The sequence below is a fragment of the Mercenaria mercenaria genome, chromosome 5, assembly GCF_021730395.1.
Source record: "Mercenaria mercenaria strain notata chromosome 5, MADL_Memer_1, whole genome shotgun sequence".
Taxonomy (NCBI): domain Eukaryota; kingdom Metazoa; phylum Mollusca; class Bivalvia; order Venerida; family Veneridae; genus Mercenaria; species Mercenaria mercenaria.
Genome location: NC_069365.1, coordinates 60,063,146 through 60,089,924, shown reverse-complemented (window position 1 = coordinate 60,089,924; position 26,779 = coordinate 60,063,146). Strand labels below are relative to the sequence as shown.

The 26,779-nt window shown below is 35.6% G+C and overlaps 1 protein-coding gene across 6 annotated transcripts in view; it reads right to left on the bottom strand.

Moving 5' to 3' along the window:
- The window catches only part of LOC123557382 (transient receptor potential cation channel subfamily M member 2-like), a 153,478-nt gene that overhangs the window by 65,954 nt on the left and 60,745 nt on the right, over positions 1-26,779 (bottom strand). For all 6 annotated transcript variants that reach the window (XM_045348818.2, XM_053543740.1, XM_045348821.2 and 3 more), the window contains exons 9-19: positions 17,402-17,555; positions 16,887-16,986; positions 13,157-13,278; positions 11,727-11,918; positions 10,556-10,711; positions 8,991-9,169; positions 8,165-8,417; positions 7,836-7,914; positions 6,848-6,951; positions 6,182-6,445; positions 798-1,031 (exon numbers count right to left, since the gene is read on the bottom strand). In XM_045348818.2, the coding sequence (XP_045204753.2) occupies positions 798-1,031; positions 6,182-6,445; positions 6,848-6,951; positions 7,836-7,914; positions 8,165-8,417; positions 8,991-9,169; positions 10,556-10,711; positions 11,727-11,918; positions 13,157-13,278; positions 16,887-16,986; positions 17,402-17,555 (1,837 nt within the window). The remainder of the gene's footprint in view (positions 1-797; positions 1,032-6,181; positions 6,446-6,847; positions 6,952-7,835; positions 7,915-8,164; positions 8,418-8,990; positions 9,170-10,555; positions 10,712-11,726; positions 11,919-13,156; positions 13,279-16,886; positions 16,987-17,401; positions 17,556-26,779) is intronic.

Below are 26,779 nucleotides of genomic sequence, written 5' to 3'. Positions count from 1 at the left end.
TTAAAGGGGGATACTTCATAAAATATTGGTTTAAGAGTTATTGCCCTTGTTTGAAGCAAATCCACCTAGTAAACACAGAGAGAAAGAGGAAGTGCGTCAAAACTTTACCAATGTGTGGACGTGGAAGGCGATGCCAGTTCGAGTAGGATAGCTCTCCATATACTTTGTATACACGAGCTAAAAACTGAATTAATGGTTATAGCTCTATACTTTAAAAAATACACTCTTACTCATATGACATATACACCTATGGGCATAGAATGAGTAAGATCAGTGGAAAGTTCATAATTTCTTTTATGTACAGGTGTTGCCCCCAACATTAGATGACTAAAAAACCCAGCTGGTTGGAAAGAAAATACCTGCTTTTCAATACAGACATATATAAATTTGTAACTTGAGGTTATAGTTCAGCGGTAGCACATATAGAAATAGTAGTCTAACATTATGCAGGACACACTGGAAAAACTTCAAATCTGCTCTCCTGAATGTTTTGTTTGTATCTGTTAGGTTTTAATAAAATCTGTGAGAAGTCACACCCACATTATCTTAGGTCACACAGACTGTCCTACTTTTGGCGGTGGCAGAAGACTCTAGGTGCCCCTCAGGCATGGGCGGGTACCTGAATAGAACCACCAACATTCCATAAGCCAGCTGGATGATGCTTCACATGAAAGAATTCTACACCGTAAGCAAGGTTCTGATCCTGTAGCTGTAAGGGAAAATTACATGTAATCTGAAATCAGCTGAAAATTACCCACTAGGCCCTAGAGGACCCTTTTCTAGAGGTATGTACTCACCATTCTACTAATTCTGAGTAACATGGGTCCCAGGGTGGGGCTGATAGGCAGGTACACCCCCAGCAGTCTATAGAAGAAGTATATCAGACCAAAGCACATAAAGGTTCGAGCCTGAATATAGTCTGACACACCAACCCATGTCTGCATGATCCGAGTTACCAACAGCAGCACCAGGAATGTCATAATCAGAAAAATGTCTATACAGTTCCCAAGCAGTGATATGGTTTTATATTTCTGAAAGAAATTTCATCAATGTGTTAAATGAATTATCTAAGAAAAAAAAATAGCCGAAAAAAAGTGACAAGGTTACTTAGTTTTCTTAATAATCCAAAGAACTTAACAAATACAGCAAACAAAAAATCAAAAATTCTCTTAACATCATCATAAGATTTTGATGTAAATAAATGAAATATATTAAAATGCAAAATAAAACTACAGGCATTTATCTAGTTCTATTTTGTCAAAAACATATTTGGTCTTAAATGAGATTGAACTGTGCATGCGTCGAATCAGTGTGTGGCATGCTGACAGAGTGACAACATGTTGTTTCAGTATTGTTTTTTTGTACACGTAGTTATATGCTAAACTATAATGTGTCTGTAGGACACAGGGTGTGCCCCCCCACTGGTACATTTGTCACAAATAAGGGGCAACAATTCAAATGTTTGCAGTCTTAATGGGGTATAGCCTCAACAAACATTTTATGAAAAGGATTCATTATTCTAGGCCATATACTTTTTGAGCTATGAGCATCACAAAAAAAAATCCACTATTTTTGCTATTTCAAGGGCCATAACTCTGTCATAAGCGCTAAGATTCTCAAGAAGAATGCCAAGTGTGCAAGGTCACATCATGATAAAGACTCGAGCAAGGTTTCATGAATTTAAATCAAATACTTTTTGAGCTAGGCACGTAATTAGGTGAAAATGTGCATTTTTTTACTATTTCAGGGGCCGTAACTTTAAAAATAGGGGGTGGAGCCAGCAAAAAAATAAGAGGTGTGTAAATTTATATCATGATAAAGACTTATGCAAGTTTTCAACCATTCATATGAAATACTTTTTGTTTGTTTTTTTTTTTTTTTGCTTTAATGCCGTTTTTCAACAGTATTTCAGTCATGTAACGGCGGGCAGTTAACCTAACCAGTGTTCCTGGATTCTGTACCAGTACAAACCTGTTCTCCACGAGTAACTGCCAACATCCCCACATGAATCAGAGGTGGAGGACTAATGATTTCAGACACAATGTCGTTTATCAAATAGTCACGGAGAACATGCGCCCCGCCCGAGGATCGAACTCGCGACCCCGCAATCCGTAGACCAAAGCTCTTACCTACTGAGCTAAGTGGGTGGGCTTAAAAAGGGCGGATCGAACTCGCGACCCCACGATCCGTAGACCAACACTCTTACCTACTGAGCTAAGCGGGCGGGCTTAAATACTTTTTGAGCCAGGTGCCTCACAAGGTGAAAATGTGCATTTTTGACCATTTCAGGGGCCATAACTCTGAAAATAGGGGGTGGACCCAAATGAACAAGAGGACTATCATGGTCCTGAATCGCTCACCTGTCCCCACATAACCAAGTTTCGAACTGAGTATGACGTCGTATTTTCTATTATTTGACATAGTGACCTAGTTTTTGAGCTCATGTGACCCAGTTTTGAACTTGACCTTGATATCATTAAGATAAAAATCCTGACTAATTTTCATGAAGATCCATTGAAAAATATGGCCTCTAGAGAGGTCTCAAGGTTTTCTTTTATCTGATCTAATGACCTAGTTTTTGAAGGCACGTGACCCAGTTTTGAACTTGACCTAGATATCATCAAGATGAACATTCATACCAACTTTCATACAGATCCCATGAAAAATATGGCCTCTAGAGAGGTCACAAGGTTTTTCTATTATTTGACCTAATGACCTAGTTTTTGACTGCACGTGACCCAGTTTCGAACTTGAACTAGATATCATCAAGATGGACATTCTGACCAATTTTCATGAAGATCCATTGAAAAGTATTGCCTCTAGAGAGGTCACAAGGTTTTTCTATTTTTAGACCTACTGACCTAGTTTTTGACCGCATGTGACCCAGTTTCAAATTCGACCTAGATTCCATCAAGGTGAACATTCTGACCAATTTTCATGAAGATCCATTGAAAAATATGGCCTCTAGAGAGATCACAAGGTTTCTCTATTTTTAGACCTACTGACCTAGTTTTGGACCGCACGTGACCTAGTCACTTGACCTAGGTATCATCAAGATGAACATTCTGACCAACTTCCATAAAGATACCATGAAAAATGTGACCTCTAGAATGGTCACAACAGGGCACTCATTTGGCCATTTTTTGGGGCCGAATATGGGCCCTATTCCCCTCATAAAATAATATGTTTTTTACCCCTTTCTTAGAAGAAAATTCCCCTGATAATAGGTTGTTTGACACAACTAGATATGAACTCTCTTTCAAGTTATATTATAGTGCCTCTTAGGAAGGTTACTGATGCAATACAGTTACATTAGTTAGAAATGATTGAAAACAGTATTAGTAAGTGTGAAAAGTAGTACATATATATATGGCTAAAAACTTCCACTTTTTGTCTTAAAATGATGAAAAATTCCCCTTCCTGAGGGTATGGGTACCTGTCTCCAAAAGTTGTCTAGTGCCCTGTCACAAGCAAAAATTTATGCACGCACGGACAACGGAGGGCGCGCGATCACAAAAGCTCACATTGTCACTTTGTGACAGGTGAGCTAAAAATAGGAGGTGACAAGTTCTTATCATGATTAAGACTCATGTAAGGTTTCATGAATCTATATCAAATACTTCTTGAGCTAGGCGTGTCACAAGGTGAAAATGTGCCTTTTTTACTATTTCAGGGACCATAACTCTGAAAATAGGGGGTGGAGCCACACGAAAAAATAGGAGGTGCACAAGTTCATATCATGATAAAGACTCATGCAAGGTTTAATCAATTTATATGAAATACTTTTTGAGCTAGGGGCATCACAAGGTGAAGATGTGCATTTTTGGCTATTTAAGGGGCCATAACTCTGAAAGTAGGAGGCGGACTCAAATGAAAAGTAAGAGGTGCGCAAGTTCATATCATGATATGAAGACTCATGCAAGGTTTCATGAATCTATATCAAATACTTTTTGAGCTAGGCGTGTCACAAGGTGTAAATGTGCATTTTTAGCTCACCTGTCACATAGTGACAAAGTGAGCTTTTGTGATCACCCTTCGTCTGTCGTCCGTCCGTCCATCAACAATTTCTTGTCTGCACGATAGTGGTTTCATTTGTGATTTTATTTTAACCAAACTTGCACACAACTTGTTTCACCATAAGATCTCGGTTCCTTTCTTGAACTGGCCAGATCCCATTATGGGTTCCAGAGTTATGGCCCCTGAAAGGGCCAAAATCAGCTATTTTGACCTTGTCTGCACAATAGCAGCTTTATTTATGATTTGATTTTTACCAAACTGGCACACAACTTGTATAACCGTAAGATCTTGGTTCCTTTTTTGAACTGACCAGATTCCATTATGGGTTCCAGAGTTATGGCCCCTGAAAGGGCCAGAATTAGCTATTTTGACCTTGTCTGCACAATAGCAGCTTCATTAATGATTTTATTTTAACCAAACTTGCACACAACTTGTATCACTATAAGATCTTGTTTCCTTTCTTGAACTGGCTAGATTCCATTATGGGTTCCAGAGTTCTGGCCCCTGAAAGGGCCTGAATTAGCTATTTTGACCTTGTCTGCACAATAGCAGCTTCATTTATGATTTGAATTTAATCAAACTTGCACAAAACTTGTATTGCCATAAGATCTCAGTTCCTTAGTTGAACTGGCCAGATCCCATAATGGGTTCCAGAGTTATGGCCCCTGAAAGGGTCAAAATTAGCTATTTCACCTTGTCTGCACAATAGCAACTTCATTTTTGATTTGATTTTAACCAAACTTGCACACAACTTGTATCACCACAAGATCTTGGTTCCTTTCTTAAACTGGCCAGATTCCATCATGAGTTCCAGAGTTATGGCCCCTTAAAGGTCCAAAATTGGCTATTTTGGCTTTTGCAGCCATATAGAGACTTCATTTATGGTTTTATTTGACACAAACTTCCAAAATATCTTCAACAACAATAAATCTTGGATTCCATGACAAATCAGATCCAATCGTAGGTTCCAGAGTTATTTTATATCTGATTACCTCCCCTGATTGTAGTCAAAATGGATTTATATCAGTAAGTACTTATAGGACTTATTTGAAATTTCATTATTGTCATTAGTTGGACTGAGCCAATCAGGGTAGATAACTATGGACTGATTTTATGTCAAATTACCTCCCTTTATTTCAAATTAAAATGGGTATATCTCCATAACTAATGAAGATACTGATCTGAAATTTCATTTATGTCAACAGATTTATTTGGTAGATCCTTCTTTTGTTCACTTACAATAATTTTCTTTTTAATTACTTCCCTTTTACGTTACTATAAATAGCTTATTTTAGTAACTTTTTTTATTATTGGCCGTACGGAAAAACCAAGACCACTTTCCTGTGGTACAACATGGATGGTACCTCCAATTTTTAGGTGTATTTTGACATATCTGTACCTTGTAAGAATTTTTTTTTCTTTTTGGTTAAATTTCTTTCTTTTGTTGTTCCTGTCCTCTGGACTTAGATATTTTTTCTGAGGACCTTCTTGTCCTCAAGTGCAATGATAACAGGTGAGCGATATAGGGCCATCATGGCCCTCTTGTTTACTATTTCAGAGGCCACAACTCTGAAAATAGGGGGCGGAGCCAGACGAAAAATAGGAGGTGCGCAAGTTCATATCATGATAAAGACTCATGCAAGGTTTCATCAATTTATATAAAATACTTTTCGAGCTAGGCGCGTCACGAACTTCGGACGGACAAGACCAAATCTATATGCCCCCACCACTAATGGAAAGCGGGCACAAAAAACAAACTACAGGCAATTATCTAGTTATCTTACTTCTGTAACATTTAATGAAACAGCACTAATTTTGGATTATTTCCTTCAAATATCAGAGCCATACATTTACTTTTTTGATAGTTTTTCACTGGTTGCAGTTGCTTATACATTATCTAACTCTAGGGTAAATACTTAGGAGGAAACAAGGTTACTATCCAAACAGTTCCATCAGGGCCAGACACTCCCATCCACACATTCAACTACATGTAGTGATAGATTCTTTTTCATCAGAAAATGCCTTCTATGTGTACATGTAACAGAAACACAATTATGTGGTGTTCTAAGAGACAAAGATACTTAGAGCAAACAAGCCTATTTTGTATAAGGGTAACTTTCTTGCAGAAAAAAAACAACACCTGATAAATACATAGAAGACTTACATGGTATTTCCTGTACACTCTACAGACCAGCTCCATTTCTATTACAGCAGCCCAAAACCACAGTATCATATCTAACACCTGGTTTCCACATGTAGGCCACAGTGTAGCAAGACAAAACACACCAAGAAATGCAAAATAAAACACTTGGGTAAGCCAAAACTTTGTGATTGGAGCTGTCCATAATAAATTCACCTTCATATGAAATGGAACATCTCCTTTTGGTTTGAAAACAGACTTCAATGTGTTTGTAAGAGGTGACCTTTTCTGAAAGGGAAAGCAAGTTTTTCATTTGATCTTAATTACTATATCTAAACACATCAAATTTTAACAGTTTTTCAGTCATGTACTTGCTGTCAGTCAAACCAATATTTTCCTACATTTTCCTCAAATTATTATCTGATTTTCAGAGATGTTTTTTCTCTTGCAATTAATGTCACGACAAAAATGTAAGAAAAGATGGTGATCAATCTTCTTTAATGATTGAAATTCTTTCAACATGATCAGGTTCCTTGGCAGGAACATATTACTGTAAGCTAGCTGGCTGACACTAGCGCGAGTCTGTGATGGATGAAATGATGTCTGACTTCAGTAAACTGAAACAACTACTGTTATAAAACTATGTTAGGATTGTGACACAATAGAACAACAGGCAATACTTTGATCTACCTTTTGCATGAAATCATCCATAGTTGACTTAGTGAAATGAGGAATGTCATCCTCATCTTCCGAGTCTGACTGGTCATCATTGATCAACTCATCGTCTTCTATGCCTAGTTAAACAATACGCTGACACTACAATATACTTATGTGTATGCAAACAAACTGTTTACTAAAAACTACTATATTACTAATTAACATTAACCCTGCTAAATTTCTAAAATGGACTGGCCCATCATTCAATTTGGGCAGTACCACTTATTATTCAAGGGGGTTTTCAATGAAAATTTACAGATTGAATAGCAAACAGTTCAAATCATAATCAGCCTGCACATCTTGGTCTGCACTGGTCGCAAAGGTAGAATCACTTGCCGGCAGCAGGCTAAAGGTTAAAATGCTTACAAGAGCTCCATTGTGCGGAAACAGAATATTCCTAAAGCATTGTGCATATAAAGTTTCAGAATCACACGTCTTTTAAAGCATTATAAAGTTTTTGATTGAAAACTAAAATTGTAAAGTGATGGATAAGTAACTAATACCATCATATAATATGGACATCTGGACACTTTGACAGTGGCCTTTGACTATACCCTTAGCCTTTAACAGAACAACACAATAATGTAGAATAACAATGAACAATGAAAACATCGCCAATATAGTTTGATACTTTGTAATACTGTATTTATTCTGTTATCGTTGAGAGACTGTAACATCTGTGTAGAATTTGTATCAAAATATTACATGACACATTACTTTCTAATTGTTGGTAAGTACATAATATAAAAATATCCATGTGTCCATTTCATTTATCCATTATTGTCCTTCAAGTCAATATTCTACTTTCACTTTCAACCAACTTACACAAGTAATACACCTTCTTCTTTGTTCAGTTTTTCCAAACTGACTAGCTATCCATAACACAATTTGGACAGACCTAAGCGCACCCCTAAACATTTTGGTGGGCACAACTTATGTAAATAAGTATTTAGTATTTTACCAACAGTTTTCTTCTTGCTTGGTGGAATAAATGAAATCCAAATATACATAGGAAATATCAGGAACACACTGGCAAGAATCTGAAATTTTCATTGTGAAATATTTAAATATACATATTGGTTTAAGAATCTATATAGAACAGTTTATATACTTTAATAAGGGACACAACTCTAGAGGACTTTCTTAATTATGTATCAGTAAATGCTCCATTTAATAAGAAAGATGTATATCACATTTGGAAAGAGTAGAGTGATTTCCCATGAACAAAAATAGTAAACTTCTTTGAATCAAGCAAGTGAGAGTAAAATTATGTTTGAATAACATTCTTACTTTGAACCACTGAGGCAGTCTTCCTACACCCCAGTCAAGCTCCTTAATTTGTAAATTTCCAAGGAACTTTTTTGTCAGCCATTTCTGACAACACGGATGTGCAATAAAATGAATGTATCCAGCATCGTGGGCGATTTCTATAACTGTCTTATTGTTGAAGTCTGGCAGCCGCTTACCCAACATGTGGTAGGCTTGAGCACTGGAATCTCGCCAACATATAGCTAGGGCCCCTAGTGCCATCTTACCAAACTCCCTAAAACCACAGATTCATAGATATAGGACATATTAATTTTAATATCTGGCATCAAGTTCAAAGCCATTTTTATTTCAATGGTATTTATGTGACATGAGAGCGGTAATTGAGATTGGTTATTAAACTTTGCCATGTTTCAGGGTTCAAGTCTCTGTATTTTCTTTCAAGGTAATAGGTAAACATTTCTCAGACACTATTTCAGTCTTATAACAGCTGTCAAGTACCAGTTTCTTGGACTGAATAACACAACACTGACAATTTCTCTGCACGACTCTGGTGGACAAATGACCTCACGTAAATCATCTTGCGAGAACACAGGCCCAGAGAACACAAGCCATGCTTAGATATCAAACTCTTTATTCTCAATTTATAATCTTGCACTCTATCTGCGTAGCTTACAAGGTATGCACTTAAAATAAATATTACTAAAATTGTCGGTTTAAAGTAATGAATAATAGAGTAATGAATAAATCATAAAATCATATTTATTCAAAGACTATAACCTTCTAGTCTTGTCAAGTTCACAATTATAAAATGGCAAGTATATATGACTTTTTTTCTAAAATGCTTTACTTGGCATTTTCCTCTAATTCTGTTTTCTGGTATTGTTCCATCTGATATTTTGACAACTCTCGGTTGATCCGGCTACATACGAGAGCTACACCTACAGGCTCGTCACATCTGTTCCATAATGTCTTTGCTAGCTTGTGCCGATTCATCAACACTGCCCAGACCATCAGAGAATTCATTGCCTAACATACAGAGAATATAATGGTTCCAGGGTTTTTCATATATGCTATATACACCTTATCAAATCACAAACATTTTATCCCATCTTTAAAGAAAAATGTAAAGTCCTGTTTTCAACTCGAGAAAACCATGTATTCTAACACAACCAGCTAAAAACCTACATACTTGTAGAGCAAAATTTATCTTGGGTTATTCTGCAATAAACCGACCTTGAACTATGCTGCACACACACTGTGTTTTAGCCAAAAGCTGTGGCATAGCACACAGTTGTAATTTACATTTGATGAAAATACTCCTCTGATTCTCGTCTAATGTTATTTGAAGTAAGTCATGTTAGAATCGAAATAATAGGTTTCAAAATTAGGTTTATCGTAGAACAACCCAAGTTTGGAGTTCTTATGTGTATAAATATATCACGAAGGCCGAATTTCTTATACAAAATTCAAGGCTTTACCATATGTTTCATTACATTACAAAGATAGGCTTATCTACTGAAAGACAAAATCTGGCCACTTAATTAGTGTTAAACCAGTTCATGGGGAACTAGTTTTCATGGAGTATAGTGTTGTATCAATCCAGTAAAAGTAAGTTCCTTCAAAATTTAAAATTCAGGAATTCATGTCCCCACAAAAGTCATTTGGATCAAAAGCAGAAACTTTTATCCCTGTGAAATTAAATCAGTACATGAGAATGAAAACATAATCAAACTACTCACTAGTTACTTTTAAGAAAAATATGAGCCGCGCCATGAGAAAACCAACATAGTGGGTTTGCGACCAGCATGGATCCAGACAAGCCTGCGCATCCGCGCAGTCTGGTCAGGCTCCATGCTGTTGGCTTTGAAAGCCTATTGGAATTGGAGAAACTGTTAGCGAACAGCATGGAGCCTGACCAGACTGCGCGGATGCGCAGGCTGGTCTGGATTCATGCTGGTCGCAAACCCACTATGTTGGTTTTCTCATGGCACGACTCATATCATTTAAGATACTATTTCACATTACTACATTCAAGAACTTCAGTATTCATAATAATACCGAGTTGTTTAGAACTAGTTCTGGTAATTACTGTGAATATATTGGCATAGAATTAAGGGCTAACATCAAATTTTATAGCAAAAAGTTAATGAATTCCTGAGCATAGCAATAAAAGTAAAATGAGAAGTTGTCATACTTCTCTATATTTGGAACTTAATTTGGCAAATGATGCTACCTGTGAAAATTAGTTCGCAACAAAAATTAGTAGTATGCTGTTTTGCTTTAGTATACATCTGATATGGCATAAACACTATCTCTATTTACTAACATATTCAAACTATGAGTGCATATAATAACAGTATTAATACTTTTTTTGTATGTAATATGAATTTATGTGGTAAAACAATTGGTTACCTTTCTTTCAGCAAGTGTAGCATCGACTGTGTATAGCCCTGTAGAACTCATGGATAACTCATATGGCTGTATAAAGTTTCTGATCCAAGACAGTTTATATATCAGTCTATTCAGACTCTCTGATAGGAAGTTATCATCTAGTGTATGACCTGGTAACTGCAATACAACTCTGCATAAACATCTTGTAAAAGGTTCATATAAAGTATCTGGTAATCTCCTCATAGGAAAATTTCTTGTTTTTCATGACACATAAACCAAACAGGAGAGGCCTGTGTGAAAAACTAAAAATTTTGTACTATGGCTGTCCTTGTTCTATTTTTCAAAAAATATATCAAACTTCTTTTTCAAAAATATTTTTCTCTAACTTTGTCATAGATGTGTTTAAGATACTTATCTAGATATTCTGAGAAAGAAAAATGATTAACTTGTATTCTTTTTCTGCAATATAGCCATATTTTGTAATTTTGACTGTGCACCTTCACTTTGCAATTTTCATTTTTTTAATGTACATGTTTTGCAACATTTGCAAGGCTTAGACTATCTACAGAAGCATGTTAGACACAAAACAAATATAAACGTAAGGAAAAAATATTTGGAACATGAAAGTTTTGATAATCTGAATAAAATGTTGAAAAAAATCTTTCACCTTAACAATTTAAGTTAACAATATATAAATGCTTGAACAGCAGGGCACAGGCCTTGTAAAGTCACATACATTTAATGTTTCAGTTCATACAACCTCTGCGCTTTTTTGAGATATCATAACATCAAATGCTGCTACAAAATCAATTACTTCTTTTTGTAACATATCCGTCAGAAATTGGTGCTTTTACAACAGTTAGTGAGAACTGCACTGAAAACCCTGTCTCACAACCAGCTGTATTAACATCAGCTGATCACAATGGGTATTTTGTATTTTTTTTATGTGACTTTTGATAAATATGAAATGGGAGGTGCTTATACTGTCGAGTTTTCTTTATTGATATGAGATCGATAGTATTTCTCTGGGACTGGTACATTTTAACATGTTTGAAGTTTAATCCCTAAAAAAAACTCATTATTTAGATTCCTAATGTTATTACTGACAACCATCAACCTTTCACAGACCAGAAATATTACACACATTAAACAGAATTCATTTTAACTATTAAAACAGTAAAATGAATCTTACCAATGTGATTCCAAGCACACCTTCCAAGCACACATTCAGAAAGAATTCCCGATCCTGTGCCTTGTCAAACAGATGTTTCAGTTTCTTGTGGTTGAGGAATTTATGAACTTTGACACCTTGTGATAGGAACAGATCTATAAACTCTTCACGATCTTTCTGCAGCAAGGCCTTCTCAAACATCTTCTTATCAATCTATCAGACAAAACAATCTAGTTTTACTAGAGTGGTGGAACCTATGCTCGCGGTATTCCTATGCTCGCGGTATTTCGATAAATATTCTTTCTGCAGAAGCACTGATAAAAAATATTTCATCATGCTATGTTCAACACCGGTCAGTGGTGAAATGCCTTTACAACAAACGTAGCGATAGCCGCGCGTGCCGCTCACGTGACGTATACAGCAGCCGATACATTTTACACAATCTGTATCCGTCGCACAAATCTCACACAAATATGTCAAAATCACTAACTAAAGTTAGTTTTTTTTAGAAATCATGCATTACATTCAGATATAAGATACATTTAAGAGCAAGATGGGATGAATGTGAGGCCTGGCTACACTACGATAGCCTTGCGAACCATGAAAAGATCGATGTTGATCTTAGTATTTTGACAAAGTCCAAATGGTTCTTTCTGAGATGTAGGGAGGAGTAAATTTCCTACACAAAAAAAGAAGTGTAGAAAACATTAACGAGTTAATCACTGTCGTTGTTTGAATCTTTAATACTTGAACATTCTGTTTTTAAACAACATTATTATACGTTTTTAAGCTTTGTTCTAATAGTGACTCTATTTCTGTAATGGAAATACACACATAGAGGCACATACTAAATTTTATCCTCATTTCTTTTGTTTTTCACATAATAAATGAGTAATGTGCTAAATATTATATTCGCCTATGCTTGTTTGTTCATTTTAAGCCTGCTGAATTTTTTTTTCGTCCTTAGTTTAATCGATATTACATACCGCCAGCATAGGTTCCCTTCAGGGCGAATTTTCACCTTTTCACGTATGCCGTGTCGATAGCTCACGAGACGACCAAGTCACGTGATGACGCACATCAACAATATGTTTCGATAAAAGGACGATAACTTTAAGTTTTTGCATAGGCAAATCGAAATAATATTTTTTTCTTGCTTCTTAAAAAGATTATATATGTACAAAATACCGCGAGCATAGGTTCCACCACTCTAATATCTTATAACCTTAATTTCAAGAAGCATATAAACATTATTACTTAACTCTCAATTGCCTTCAAAGTCATTTCCAAAGACACTGAATACAAACTGTTAAGCCATCTGTGCCATTTGCATTTGATTTCAAATATTTAAAAAAAATTCCTGTTACTTGCCAAAGCTGAATTTCTTTTTAAAATAACTTTTTACTTATTAACTTTTTAATAGTTCAATATAGGGGGGGCATTATTCTTACCCTAATTTTGGTGAAATCTTGTTGGAATATTTCCCAGGCGAGATCCGGTCTGTTCCAGTCAATGGTGAGCTGTAGATCGTTCTGAAGTTGCTCCAGTAGGCCAATAGTCTCATGCTTCTCTGCTGAAATGGTGAACAAACAAAGTAGAAGACTCTTAAATAGACACACACAGTCTACCTTCTGGACAATTCAGTTGTAATTTTGGTAAAAAATAACTAAGTAGAGATAGTACCTAAGTTTTTCTAATCATAGGTTTGAAGTTAAAAAGCTTTGAAATGAAGACAAATGTCCATATATTTCTCAAAAACAGAAATATAGACAATATTTTAACCAGAAGTGCGGAGTTATGAGCATTTAATATTTTCATGATAACGAAAATTTTGTGATCAAGGACATGTAACTCTTCTTGAACATGGAGAGCATAAACATCAAAGGGACATAATATAGTCATTATTTTCTAAGTGGGTGCATTTGATTTAACATTCAACTTTGATCTGGATTGCTAAATACTGATCCATGATACTGTGTGCTAAAAATTTAGAACATCTGGAACAGTCTATTAACAGAAAAACTATGCTTTAGCAGAATCTAAATAGTTAAGCTCTAACTGGGACTCGAACCCAGGACCTCTCACACCTAAGGCAGACACTCTACCACTTCCCTATAACAGCAGTAGTTAATAGCTATGCAGTTTAATTGCTGGATTACATTGCGTGAACTGGAACAATAATCGGTGAACTCCGGATTATCGGCGTATTCGCTTTGTTACCTAACGGCATTTTTGTGTAAAGAAAAAATATAATCTAATGCTGCCAACGTCATAATTGGTCAAATCTGCCCAAATTTCTCTGACGTGTTGTTCAGGGTATGAACTTACTAACTGGCAGTACCAGTGAAATATTACTTACACTGAATATTTTATATTTGCCCTTTTCGCAGCTGCCGAACGGCAAAGACGGTAAGATTTGTCCAAATATAAGTAATTATTTTACCAGTTTTGAGAGAATTTCAATTAATGGGAAATTACAGTTACAAACTAAATACCTTTCTGCAACATATGGAGTCATTAGCATTCACTGTCAATCAGTATTATGACTAAGATCGACTGTCATTCATTCATTTCAAAGTTTCATAGACAGAGTCCGTTGTTTACATTTTTATCGTAACCGGTGCACTTGTAAAAATCACTTTAGTTTGAAAAATCAAAGTATGCGAAGAGCTATGGTACGGTCTCTAAACTAAGTGTAAACAAAAGTTTAAACATGACACATGAAGAGTTGTTCTATTTCTGAAAAGTCTGTCAAGAATTGGCAATTTAGAGAAAAAAAAATCCTGAAATTTAAAGTAAAGTCTTTCAATTTTTAAATTTGTAATTCATCTGAATGTATACAAGTAAAAGTTGACAAGAGGCCCTAAGTCGCTCACCTGAAGAGGACCTTAACCATCTGACCCTTAAAGGGGCCAAACACCCCAAATTGAAGAAAAATTATGAGAGTACTTATATTGATGCTACCGACCAGGTTTGATGAAGATCCACTGAGTGCTTCATGAGAAGTAGTCATTAAAAGGTATTTTTACTTTTAGCCCTAGCAACCCCCAAAAAGGGGCCAAGTGCTCCCATTTGAACAAAATTGGGAGAGAACCTTATAATAATGCCACAAACCAAGTTTGATGAAGATCCTTCTAGTGGTTCATGAGAAGAAGTTGTTTAAAGGTATTTCTAATATTGCCTCAAGTGTCCCCATTTGAAAAAAAAATTTGGGAGGACATTATAAAGATGTACAGACCAAGCTTGATGAAAATCCTTCAAGTGGTTCATAAGAAGAAGTCTTTCAAAGGCATTTCTATTTTTAGCTATAGTAGCCCCTTAAAGGGGCCAAGTGCCCCCATTTGAACAAAATTGGGAGAGGACATTGTAATGATGCTACAGACCAACTTTGATGAAGATCCTTCTAGTGGGTCATGAGAAGATGTTATTTAAATGTATTTCTAATTTTCGAACAAGCATCCACAAAACAGGGCCAAGTAACCCCACTTGAACGAAATTGGGAGAGGACCTTATAATGATGATACAGACCAAGTCTGATAAAAATACTTCAAGAGATTCATGAGAAGAAGTTGTTTAAAGGTATTTCTAATTTTGACACTAGCGGCCCCAAAAAAGGGACCTGATAATGATGCTACAGACCAGGATTGATGAAGATCCATCAAGCAGTTCATGAGAACTTTTATACAGGTTTTTCTATTTTTAGCTCTGGCGGCCCCTTAAAGCAGCCCAGGTGAAACGATCAAATAAACTTGACAGAGGTCCAGGCCAGGATGCTATTGATCAAGTTTAGTGTAATTCTGACCAGCAGTTTCAGAGGAGAAGATGCTAAAGTAAAAAATGTTGACGCAGGACGATAGACACAGGATGCCAGAGTATGACCTAGCTTCTGGCATCGAATTCTAGGTCTGCAACTAGAACTGGCTTCTTGCAACAGAGATTCTAGATATGTAAGTAGTACAAACTTGCTTCTTGCAACAGAGATTCTAGGTCTGTAAGTAGTGCTAACTGGCTTCTTGCAACAGAGAGTCTAGGTCTGTATGTAGTACAAACTGGCTTCTTGCAACACAGATTCTAAGCCTGTAAGTAGTGCAAACTGGCTTCTTGCAACAGAAAGTCTAGGTCTGTACCTAGTACGAACTGGCTTCTTGCAACAGAGAGTCTAGGTCTGTAAGTAGTATGATCTGGCTTCTTGCAACAGAGAGTCTAGGTCTGTACCTAGTACGAACTGGCTTCTTGCAACAGAGAGTCTAGGTCTGTAAGTAGTACTAACTGGCTTCTTGCAACAGAGAGTCTAGGTCTGTAAGTAGTAAGAACTGGCTTCTTGCAACAGAAAGTCTAGGTCTGTAAGTAGTAAGAACTGGCTTCTTGCAAAAGAGAGTCTAGGTCTGTAAGTAGTAAGAACTGGCTTCTTGCAACAGTCTTAGGTCTGTAAGTAGTAAGAACTGGCTTCTTGCAACAGAGATTCTAGGTCTGTAAGTAGTAAGAACTGGCTTCTTGCAACAGACAGTCCAGGTCTGTAAGTAGTAAGAACTGGCTTCTTGCAACAGCCAGTCCAGGTCTGTAAGTAGTAAGAACTGGCTTCTTGCAACAGAGAGTCTAGGTCTGTAAGCAGTAAGAACTGGCTTCTTGCAACAGAGAGTCTAGGTCTGTAAGTAGTAAGAACTGGCTTCTTGCAACAGAGAGTCTAGCTATCTAAGTAGTACGAACTGGCTTCTTGCAACAGACAGTCTAGGTCTGTAACTAAAATGAACTGGCTCCTGGCAACATAGATTCTATGACTCTAACTCCTGGCAGTTGATTCTAAGTCTCTAACAAGTATGAACTGACTCTTGGAAAATAAACCAAAATTTATCCACAAGAGTGAAGAACAAACAAGGTAAAGCATGCTGACTTTAGTTGGACCAACTGACCTTGCTAACTTGGTAGTCTAAATGTCCCTATACTTAGCCAGGAAGGTTTTCATTAAAACAAGTCTTAAAACATTTCCTTCAGGAACTCCATCCATTGACAATAACTATATCAATGTTAATATTGTAAATCCACAGCAATTTGCATGATTTGTTCTAATGAGAGAACAAAGCACTAAGTAATAGCATCAACAGGGTCTTAAATGTCTGAATTCAGTTAGGAACAGCTTATAGATCTGCTTAAATAAGATTTTATGTTCTGAACAAGACTTACATTTGAACAGAGCTCGTAGAATATACTTGTCCAGGTCTCTCATACTCCAGCCCCAGCCCTTCATATTGACAACAGTCATAAAGGAATGGTCTCCATCACCCTGTTTGTAAGTAAAATACAATATATAATGTATTCTTGTTGCATCATTCAGCATAAAATAAGGTGAAAACGAAAATATCACAAATAATAACGTAAAATTACCTTGTAGTATAAGTACACATTTAATTGTATCATCTTAATATATTTTGCTTTAGAAAATTCTATTTCATTACCAGCTTTCATACAATAATTTTATTACTGTTACTACTATTCTATTTTGTCTACATGGATTGTAATTCTGGTTCACAGTCTGTTTTCTAACACTGTATTATCTGATAATAAGTTGCTGTCTTCACATACTGTATTATCTCAAAATAAGTTTTACTTCATCAGCCATCTTCACACACTGTATTATCTCATAATAAGTTTTACCTGATCAGCCATCTTCACATACTGTATCTCATAATAAGTTTTACCTCATTAGCCGTCTTCACACACTGTATTATCTTATCTCTCAGGCTGAACTTGTCAAGCTCATTTTCTTCAATGAAAGAACCATACATTCTAGTGATCATTTTGATCAGTTCTGGCTTCAGAAAATGTTCCTCATAATCTGGATCGGAATCAGCCCTAGAAAACAGATCAAGTAGAGAATCAGTTGTCACTAGTTGTATAATACACTGCTGAGGTGTCTTAAGGGGGTGCATTCATACATTATGACTATTCTTAATGAGATTGTTATTTTGTAGTGCCAAATCATTATTTTCAGCTAAGAACTTGAGGTTGTCTTAAAGCAGACTTAATAGCTTCAACTGCATTTCATGAAACCAAGATGACAATACTTTGTACACAAGAAGCTGCGTTCAATAAACGCTTGATGCCCCCAGTGGCATCCTTGTCGATAGATTTTACACCTAAGTCCAAAACGCGGTCAAGGTCAAGGTCAAACTGAGGTCAGGTGATGTTCGAAGATGAGGAATGGTCACAGTTTACATCTGTATTAGTATCAATTCATTCTTGTAAGGGGTACTGATGCTAGACGAAACGGTCCCATTTGGTTAACCAAGAGATGGCCAATATAAAGCAACCTATGTCCAAAATGAGGTCAAGGTCAAGGTCAAACTGAGGTCAGGTGATATCTAAAGATGAGGAATGGTCACAGGTTACATCTGTATTAGTATCAATTCATTCTTGTAAGGGGTATTGATGCTAGACGAAACGGTCCCATTTGGTTAACCAAGAAATGGCCCATATAAAGCAACCTAAGTCCAAAATGAGGTCAAGGTCAAGATCAAACTGAGGTCAGGTGATGTCTGAAGATGAGGAATGGTCACAGGTTACATCTGCATAAGTATTAAGTCATTCTAGTAAGGGGTATTGATGCTAGACGAAACGGTCCCATTTGGTTAACCTCGTACGGACGGACGGACAGGACAATCACTATATGCCCCGCATCAGTAGATGCTGGGGGCATAAAAAGGACTATAATGTTTTAACAGATCTCAACTTATTAGGTTTATTCCAAATTAACACTTCTCATTTAAAAATGTGGTAGTATTATGCCTGGCAAACTTTTTGCATAAGAAGGATGGGGACCTCAGGCCCCACACCATCCCAGGAAACAGTATGTCGTCGGGTTAGAGCAAAAACCTAGTATCTCTATTTTTGAAAACTTTTCAGGAGAAGCAAAAAACTGTATAATTTTTATGTGCCTTGTATTAGAGGAACAATCTTTTACACATATACTGGAAATAATATATGTTATGTTCTGTTTAAGTGGTTTGACAGTAAATTTAGTAATTGTGGAGTTAGAAGCAAAAATTGTTTTTGCACGAACAGTTTGTACATATTTGAAATATATTTTTTGTGCAATAACCACGTATGTTAATAAACAATGTTTTTGCTTGAACTGTTACCCTAAAATGTAAACGATATCAACTATGCAAAAACATTGCAGTTGTAAATACAGGGTTTTTGCTGGCTTATTTATGGTAATTCAAGTCCTAATACACTCCGCATAAACACTGCTGATGTAAATACAGGATTTATGCTGTCAGAGTTTGATTATATTTATCACTAAATCATTGCGCAAGAACATCGCTAATAAAACTGAGTGGCTTACGCACTGACCATACCCATAAAAGTACTCTGTAAAAACTGTGTAGAAACATAGTATATTCAGATAAGATATTTTGCCATAACAACTATTGCAGAATTTAAGACAAAAATAATGACAATATATAGTATATATTTAGAACACTTATTTGATTACAGGAAAAAAGATTTTTACTCTTTTGAACAATTCAAGTATTTATACAGTCTAGAAGATAATGAATTCCTAAAATATTATCAAATTATCACCAGCATTAAGCCGGATCTAAAAGAATCACTTAAAAAAGAAAACATTATTTACAATACTACAGACAACCTGCTTAAAAAAAATACAAGCAGCAAAAGCACCAAACAAATTACTATACACCAAACAATTAAATGTAAAACTTAAACCAGAAATAAAATCAGAAAAGAAATGGGGATCTATTGTTGAAAACAATAACATAAAATGGAATAAAATTTATGGACAAATTTTTAAAGCAACGATAGACACAAAAATTAGAAACTTCCAGTATAAATTTTTAATGCGAATAGTTCCAACAAATAAATACTTGTACAAAATGAAATTGTCTAGAACAAACTTATGTGATTTTTGTAACATGCAAGTGGAAAGTATAGAACATCTATTTTGGGAATGTAATCATGTTCAAATTTTGTGGAATAGACTAAGTAACTTTCTTGCAGAAAAGGGAATATCGTGCCTGTTCAATCTAGAATGTATAAGTTTTGGCACTGTGCAAACGTGGTTAAAAAGCAATACCATAAATTTCATGATTTTTTTGATGAAATATTTTATTTTTCAAATGAAAAATAGACAAAAGGTTCCCATATTCAATCAGTTTTTATCCTATTTAAATATCAGAATTTGTCTAGAAAAAGAAATAGCAATAATGCAAAACAAAATTGATTATCATTTAAAGAAATGGTCTTTCTTGAATCTTTAATATGCATCCTTACCAAGTACATCACTGAGACACATGAAAATAAAAATGAAAAAAAAAAAAATATTTGAAATAATCTATTTCAAAGGTAATCAAGAGCGCACATGGGTATACTCTATATTTTTTTTCTCTACTTTTATTTTATACAGTGTTTACTTTCTTCTCAATTTAAGCGTCTTATCATGCAAAGTGGATACATTTATTTATCTTTTTTGACATACAAAACGATTTTATAAACAAAACTGAAGGGGAAATAATTGCAATTGTTTTATGTATCTCAAAGATATTATTTCTGTTTTATTATTATTTAGTAGGTCTGCAGAATTGTACAAAACAAGTGTAACGTGTCTGTATGATGTATGTCATAAAAGAGAAAAAATAAATTATAAAAAAAAAATATATAGTATATACATATACAATAATTATGGAAGCACAGAGTAATTGATATTATGCGAGTTATTATAATTCTGATCTGTTCTTTATTCCTGGCATTCAAAAATAGTCAGTGGATAACTTCTTGTATTGTTCCCTTCAATGATAGTTCACTTTATTTGATCAGGATCTATGTCTACATTGCTTCCCTCAAAGTTTGGTTCTGCAAGCACTTCTTTTGCCAATTTACATGTCGGAAGAGAGAGACTTGTAATAATCATGAAACTCACTGGGAATAATTTTTTGTGTGCAAATTGTTAAGAAGTTTTTCTTTTTGGTGACTGATGTGGAAGCTTGCTCTTATACAGCTTCGGTTGTTGGTCTTTGGCCGGTAGTTGACTATCTTTTGTGAGTTGTATGCTCTCAAAATACTTATCAGTAATTCAATATTTGAAGAACAAGCATTTGGATTATCTTTAGTAAACCTGATCCACTTCACTTTCATCCAGTTTACTTCCACTCCACTGTCTTTATGTGTGATCTTGATGCTTTTTAAGCTGTGTAAAATTAGAAAAATATTCATACTTTAATGGCAACAGTGTACGGCTTGCCACATCTGGCTGTGGTTATCACAGTGTCCCACTTGCTTTGACCGAGTATTTTGGTAAACTCTTTGCAGCATGCTTGCTGTCGCACTGTATTGTGTGTTTCCAGATTCAAGAAATTCGAGATACATTTGTTTAGTATTCTTGGTTATGTTTACTGCGTGAAATAATTTGATTTCTGTTCTGTCCCTTACATGCATCCGACTATTATTCCACAGTTTCAGCTGATTGTGGTAGATTGGTAGAAATCTCACAGGAACCTCTCTTCTGACCACACATAACATGAACTGTTTCCAAAACTGTAAACTGATAAAGTACGGTAACACAACTTTCTCATACAGTTCATTACACTGCCTAAATTACAAGGTGTGCACAGAAATGATTGTACAACAATGGTGCATGTGTGAAACTTACTGTCTTCATTGGCTAGGTTTTTGTCATTACTTTTCATCCCGAGCTGTTATTTTACATTGTTTGTGCTTTTAGAACTCTTCTTTCTCTTCTATCCTTTTTTAGTTACGTGGTACTTCGCACACAAATTGCAATGATCATTCTTTAAGGAACATGGGACGAGAGATAAAACTCTTCATTTGATATACATCTGTACATTTTGACCGTTTTGAAAAGTTATTGTCGATACCTAGTACTGTCACAGGAGTGACGAATACCCCCACATAACGGTCTTGTCATAGAAGAATGGCAACCACAAGAAAGACATGGCCTCAAGAAGGTGCAATTTAAATGGAACTTGAGCTGTATTTTATGATGTTACACCTGTGTACCAAAATTTATCTAAATATGTCAAGCCTTTCGTGCGTTGTTGTCCGGCAACCATGAGTTTGGCAAATTTTAAGTTGGAAATGGGTCATAACTTCATAAAATGTGGTGGTTTGTAGCCAAAGTCGAACTTTCACTGGAGTATTTAATGATTCCGGTGGTGGATGAATATTGCACAATAGCTTGAGTCTGTGTTAAGAATATCAAATAATAAGAGAGGTACAGATAAAGTGTATCAAAACCAAACTATAATTCTAACCAAAAAGGGGGCATAATTCAGGATATATTGGTGCAAGTGTTTATGCACCTTGTGTCATATGATGTGGGTGATGATGTGGAACAACTACTTCAAGTCTGAATTAAAGACATTTCATTATAACTGAGATATAGTGAAAATGTATCAAAACTAACCCTAAATTCTAAGTAAAAGGAGGCACAGTTCATAAAAAATTGGTGTCAGAGTTATGCACCTTGTGTCACATGATGTGGATGATAAGGTGGAACATCTACTAAAAGTCTGAATCAAATCCATTTAGTAATAACTGAGATAAAGTGAAAGTGTATCATAACTTTAACCTGAAATTCTAAGTAAAAAGTAGGGCATAATTTATGAAATATTGGTGCAAGAGTTATGGCGGTTGTGTCATATGATATGGGTGATGATGAAAACCAACTATTTTATGTCTGAATCAAATCCATTTAGTAATAAAGCCCTTCCAGGCACATAGAAGTTATGGAGCAGAAACAAAAAATCTAACCTTTGACCTGGAATTGTGACTTTGACCTTTGACCATCAGGCATAGGTGATGTGTTCAACACATCATCCAGTAACACACGCTATTTTGACTGTCTTCAATGTTAGTGTCCATCACTATTTTACTTTGCACCGCATTTTCATTATTGCTTGGACTTTCTGGTGTTATTTGATTGTCACATGCACTAATTTTCAATGTTATTGTCTATCGCATCAGCTTTATTGCTTGCATTTCTAGTTCAACTGATTTACTGAGAAAAGAAAAAGATGAGTTATTGTCATCACTGGATTGTCTTCAGCGTCGGCATTGCCTGGTTAAGTTTTATGTTTAGGTCAGCTTTTCTCCTAAACTATCAAAGGTACTACTTTAAAACTTGAAACACTAGTTCACCAACAATAGTTGAAAATGTACAGCAAAAAACATAACTCCATCCTGCTTTTTGCAAGAATTATGACCCCTTTGGATGTAGAAAGTCAGATTTCTTGGTTAAATTTGGTGTTTAGATCAGCTTTTCTCCTAAACTATCAAAGCTATTGCTTTAAAACTTGCAACACTTGTTAACCATCAAAAGCTGACTCTGTACAGCTAGGAACATAACTCCATCCTGCTTTTTGGAAGAATTATGGCCCCTTTTGGACTTAGAAAATAGCAGATGCAGATTTCTTGGTTAAGTTTTGCGTTTAGGTCAATTTTTCTCATTAACAGTCAAAGCTATTGCTTTAGAACTTGGAGCAGTTATTCGCCATTCTACATTGCTTTTTTCAAGAAATATGGCCCCTTTTGGACTTACAAAATTATGGGTATTACAATATTTCTATTATATAGAGATAAACAAGAGCTGTCTCCGTAGGATGACACATGCCCCCGATAGCACTTTGAATGAATAGTTATGGCCGATGTTAGAGTTTAGGACCTTTGACCTACGGAGCTGGGTCTTGCGCGAGACACATCGTCTTACTGTGTCACACATTCATGCATAGTTATTTTAAAATCCATGCATGAATGACAAAGATATGGACCGGACATGCCCATCAATGCACTATCATGAAAAATGATCTTTAACGTCTAAGTGTGACCTTGACCTTTGAGCTACGGACCTGGGTCTTGCATGTGACACGTCGTCTTACTGTGGTACACATTCATGCCAAGTTATTTGAAAATCCATCTATCGATGACAAAGATATGGACCGGACATGCCCATCAATGCACTATCCTTTAACGTCTAAGTGTGACCTTGACCTCTGAGCTACGGACCTGGGTCTTGCGCACTGCACGTCGTCTTACTGTGGTACACATTTATGCCAAGTTATTTGAAAATCCATCCAACGATGACAAAGATATGGACCGGACACGCCCATCAATGCACTATCCTTTAACATCTAAGTGTGACCTTGACCTTTGAGCTACGGACCTGGGTCTTGCGCACTGCGCGTCGTCTTACTGTGGTACACATTCATGCCAAGTTATTTGAAAATCCATCCATCGATGACAAAGATATGGACCGGACACGCCCATCAATGCACTATCCTTTAACGTCTAAGTGTGACCTTGACCTTTGAGCTACGGGCCTGGGTCTTGCGCACTGCACGTCGTCTAACTGTGGTACACATTCATGCCAAGTTATTTGAAAATCCATCCATCGATGACAAAGATATGGACCGGACACGAAAATTGCGGACAGACCGACCGACGGTTCAAAAACTATATGCCTCCCTTCGGGGGCATAAAAAAAGACAATGAGGATCTACACTGTAAGGTGGTGCTCTTGTTTTGGTATTATTTCTTTGTCATACGCACTATTAGGAGTGTCATTAACATTACTGTCCATCACAATGTTACACTGCACTGTTATTATTAATTACAACCGATATTGTTATTTCCTCTTTCACGGATCGTCAACATTAGTATACATCATTGTATTACGTTACTTATTGCTTGTATGTTCAGGTAAATACAATTATCACAAGAATCATTTCTGAATTTTATTATTTCATCATTCTCTGTTCTTGATGCGTTTTCACCACTAAATTGCTGACTTTCTTCAGCTGAATTTCCGCATTCTGTGGTATAAACTCAGGGCACCTTTGACTTTGTATTTGTTTTCTAGTTTGATTGCTTCTCCAATCTGTTGTCCTTCATCTAAAGAATCAGACCTGGCACATCTATGAAAACTATTAGGTACTACATGTAATCAATGTTACATTTCGTATAAATGTTATACTTGATAAAAATACAATTTGTTTTATATCAAGAACTATAAAATAAGATATTTATATTAAATAGATTCTCAATAATTACTACCTTAAAACTGTTTGTCATTTGATATGTTTAATATTGAGTATAGTAAAAATTATTTTTTTAAAAATATAATAATCTTAACTTTGCTAGTTTGCAGAAAACCAATCACACTTAAAATGCAATTAATAAGTGCAACATTAACCTTCCCAAACTGAAAATGAGAACTTTATACTGCAGACTGTAATCCTATATAATTGTTTTTGTAACCATACTTGATGCTAAAATTTGAAGTATATTTGGAGCAAAAATGTCAGATCTATTTATACAAGGTTTGGGCATATACTATGCCCCAACGATAACTTGATATTTACAAACATGACTATAAATAGATTAAAATGGAACATAGGGAATTCAACATTTTTCTAAACTGTTACAATCTAAATATTTCTAGATTTTGTACCAAGTACGAATTAGCTCAGTGGTAAAGCATACTGTCCGTGTTCAACAGATCTTTTGCCGTGTGGGTTCGAAACTCAGTATCGACATTTAACTTTTATTTCACTTTTGCATAAAAAATAAGATTCCTTCATGGGCTCATGACAGAGAGGTGTCTACAGTTTATTATGTATCAAAGATGATATTGATTAAATGAATCCACTTAAGCCATACAAATAATGAACATACTATTGTGTTTTTTTTGTTTTTTTTTGTATATAAAGACATATGTACAAATACAAACCATCAAAGAAACAAACAAAAATACGGAAGCAAAAATGAAAACGAATAGGAAAAACAAAACAAAAATCTGAAAAAAAAAGAAACCCATGAGGATTCGAACCCATAAAACGTTATGCTTATATCCAGTTGTTGTCTGCATTTTACCCAACTGAGCTATGTTGCCATATACACAGTGGATATGTAGAATGAAAGAAATACTAATATTTGCTTGTCAAGTAATGTGCAGGCATTGTGAATTGCTATTACATCAGTTATCATGAATTAGACTCGTCCTCGCGTTTCGGCGGGAATCATGTTATCATTGGGGATTAGTATTTAAGCAATTTAAATGTAAATCTGTCAGTGCAAAACACCTGCAATTTTAAATACTTGGTTTCTGCACCAACTGTTTGGTAAAATATTACTGACATGTTGCGTTGTATCTTTTTATACTTTGTTTTTGCTCCAACTGCATGCACAATGGCAACTGATTTTGTTCCAGCAAAAAGCTAGTATTTCTAAATGCATGGTTTTTGCTCTAGTAAATGAGTTAAATTTACAAGTAATTGTTCGTGCAAAGTTATAGTATTTTGAAATACGTGCTTATTGCTGGTTTGTTTTGCTATATTTATGTGACTATGTTGGCAGCATATCAAAATACGAGGTTATGATCTTGAAAAATCGCTAGAAAATCGATACTTGATTTGGTCACAAATCAACATCTCGGAAACGACATTTCCTATAGGTCTAAAAATTTGTGACGATGTGCAAATGACCAAAACACATGTATTTATGCAAAAAAGTCATTTTACCAAAAATGTGTAGATACTAGGTTTTTGCTGTAACCCGGCGATGTCATGCATATCTACACTTCATAGTGATCATGTATTTAGTTTCACTGGAATCTTTTAAAAAACATGGAAATAGTTCCCTCCACAAACTTTTTGCAGAGGTACCCTCCCTCTCCCAGCACCTTCCTCAATCCAAAAAAACATCTGTCATGAACATCTATACTTTGAAGTGATCTAGTGTATGAAGTTTCATTTGAATCTCCTAACAATGTGTGAGTTCACTTTATAACAACACATTTCTATCTTTCTTTTTTTTTTTTAGCTCGGTCCCCTGAAAACTATTACACTGTAAAGGCAAGTACATCATTTCGAAAAAGTTCAAATGATCTTAATGCTTGGACTGGGCTAGTTCACAGTATGTCCTGACAATAAGCACAAGTTCACTTCATTCTGATACCTTCCAGTAATTTGGGGTAAGATCCCTTGAAATGTGTGAAAAGTTATCCCGACAAGCAGTTCTGCAGTATTTTGTACTTTGTAAAATTT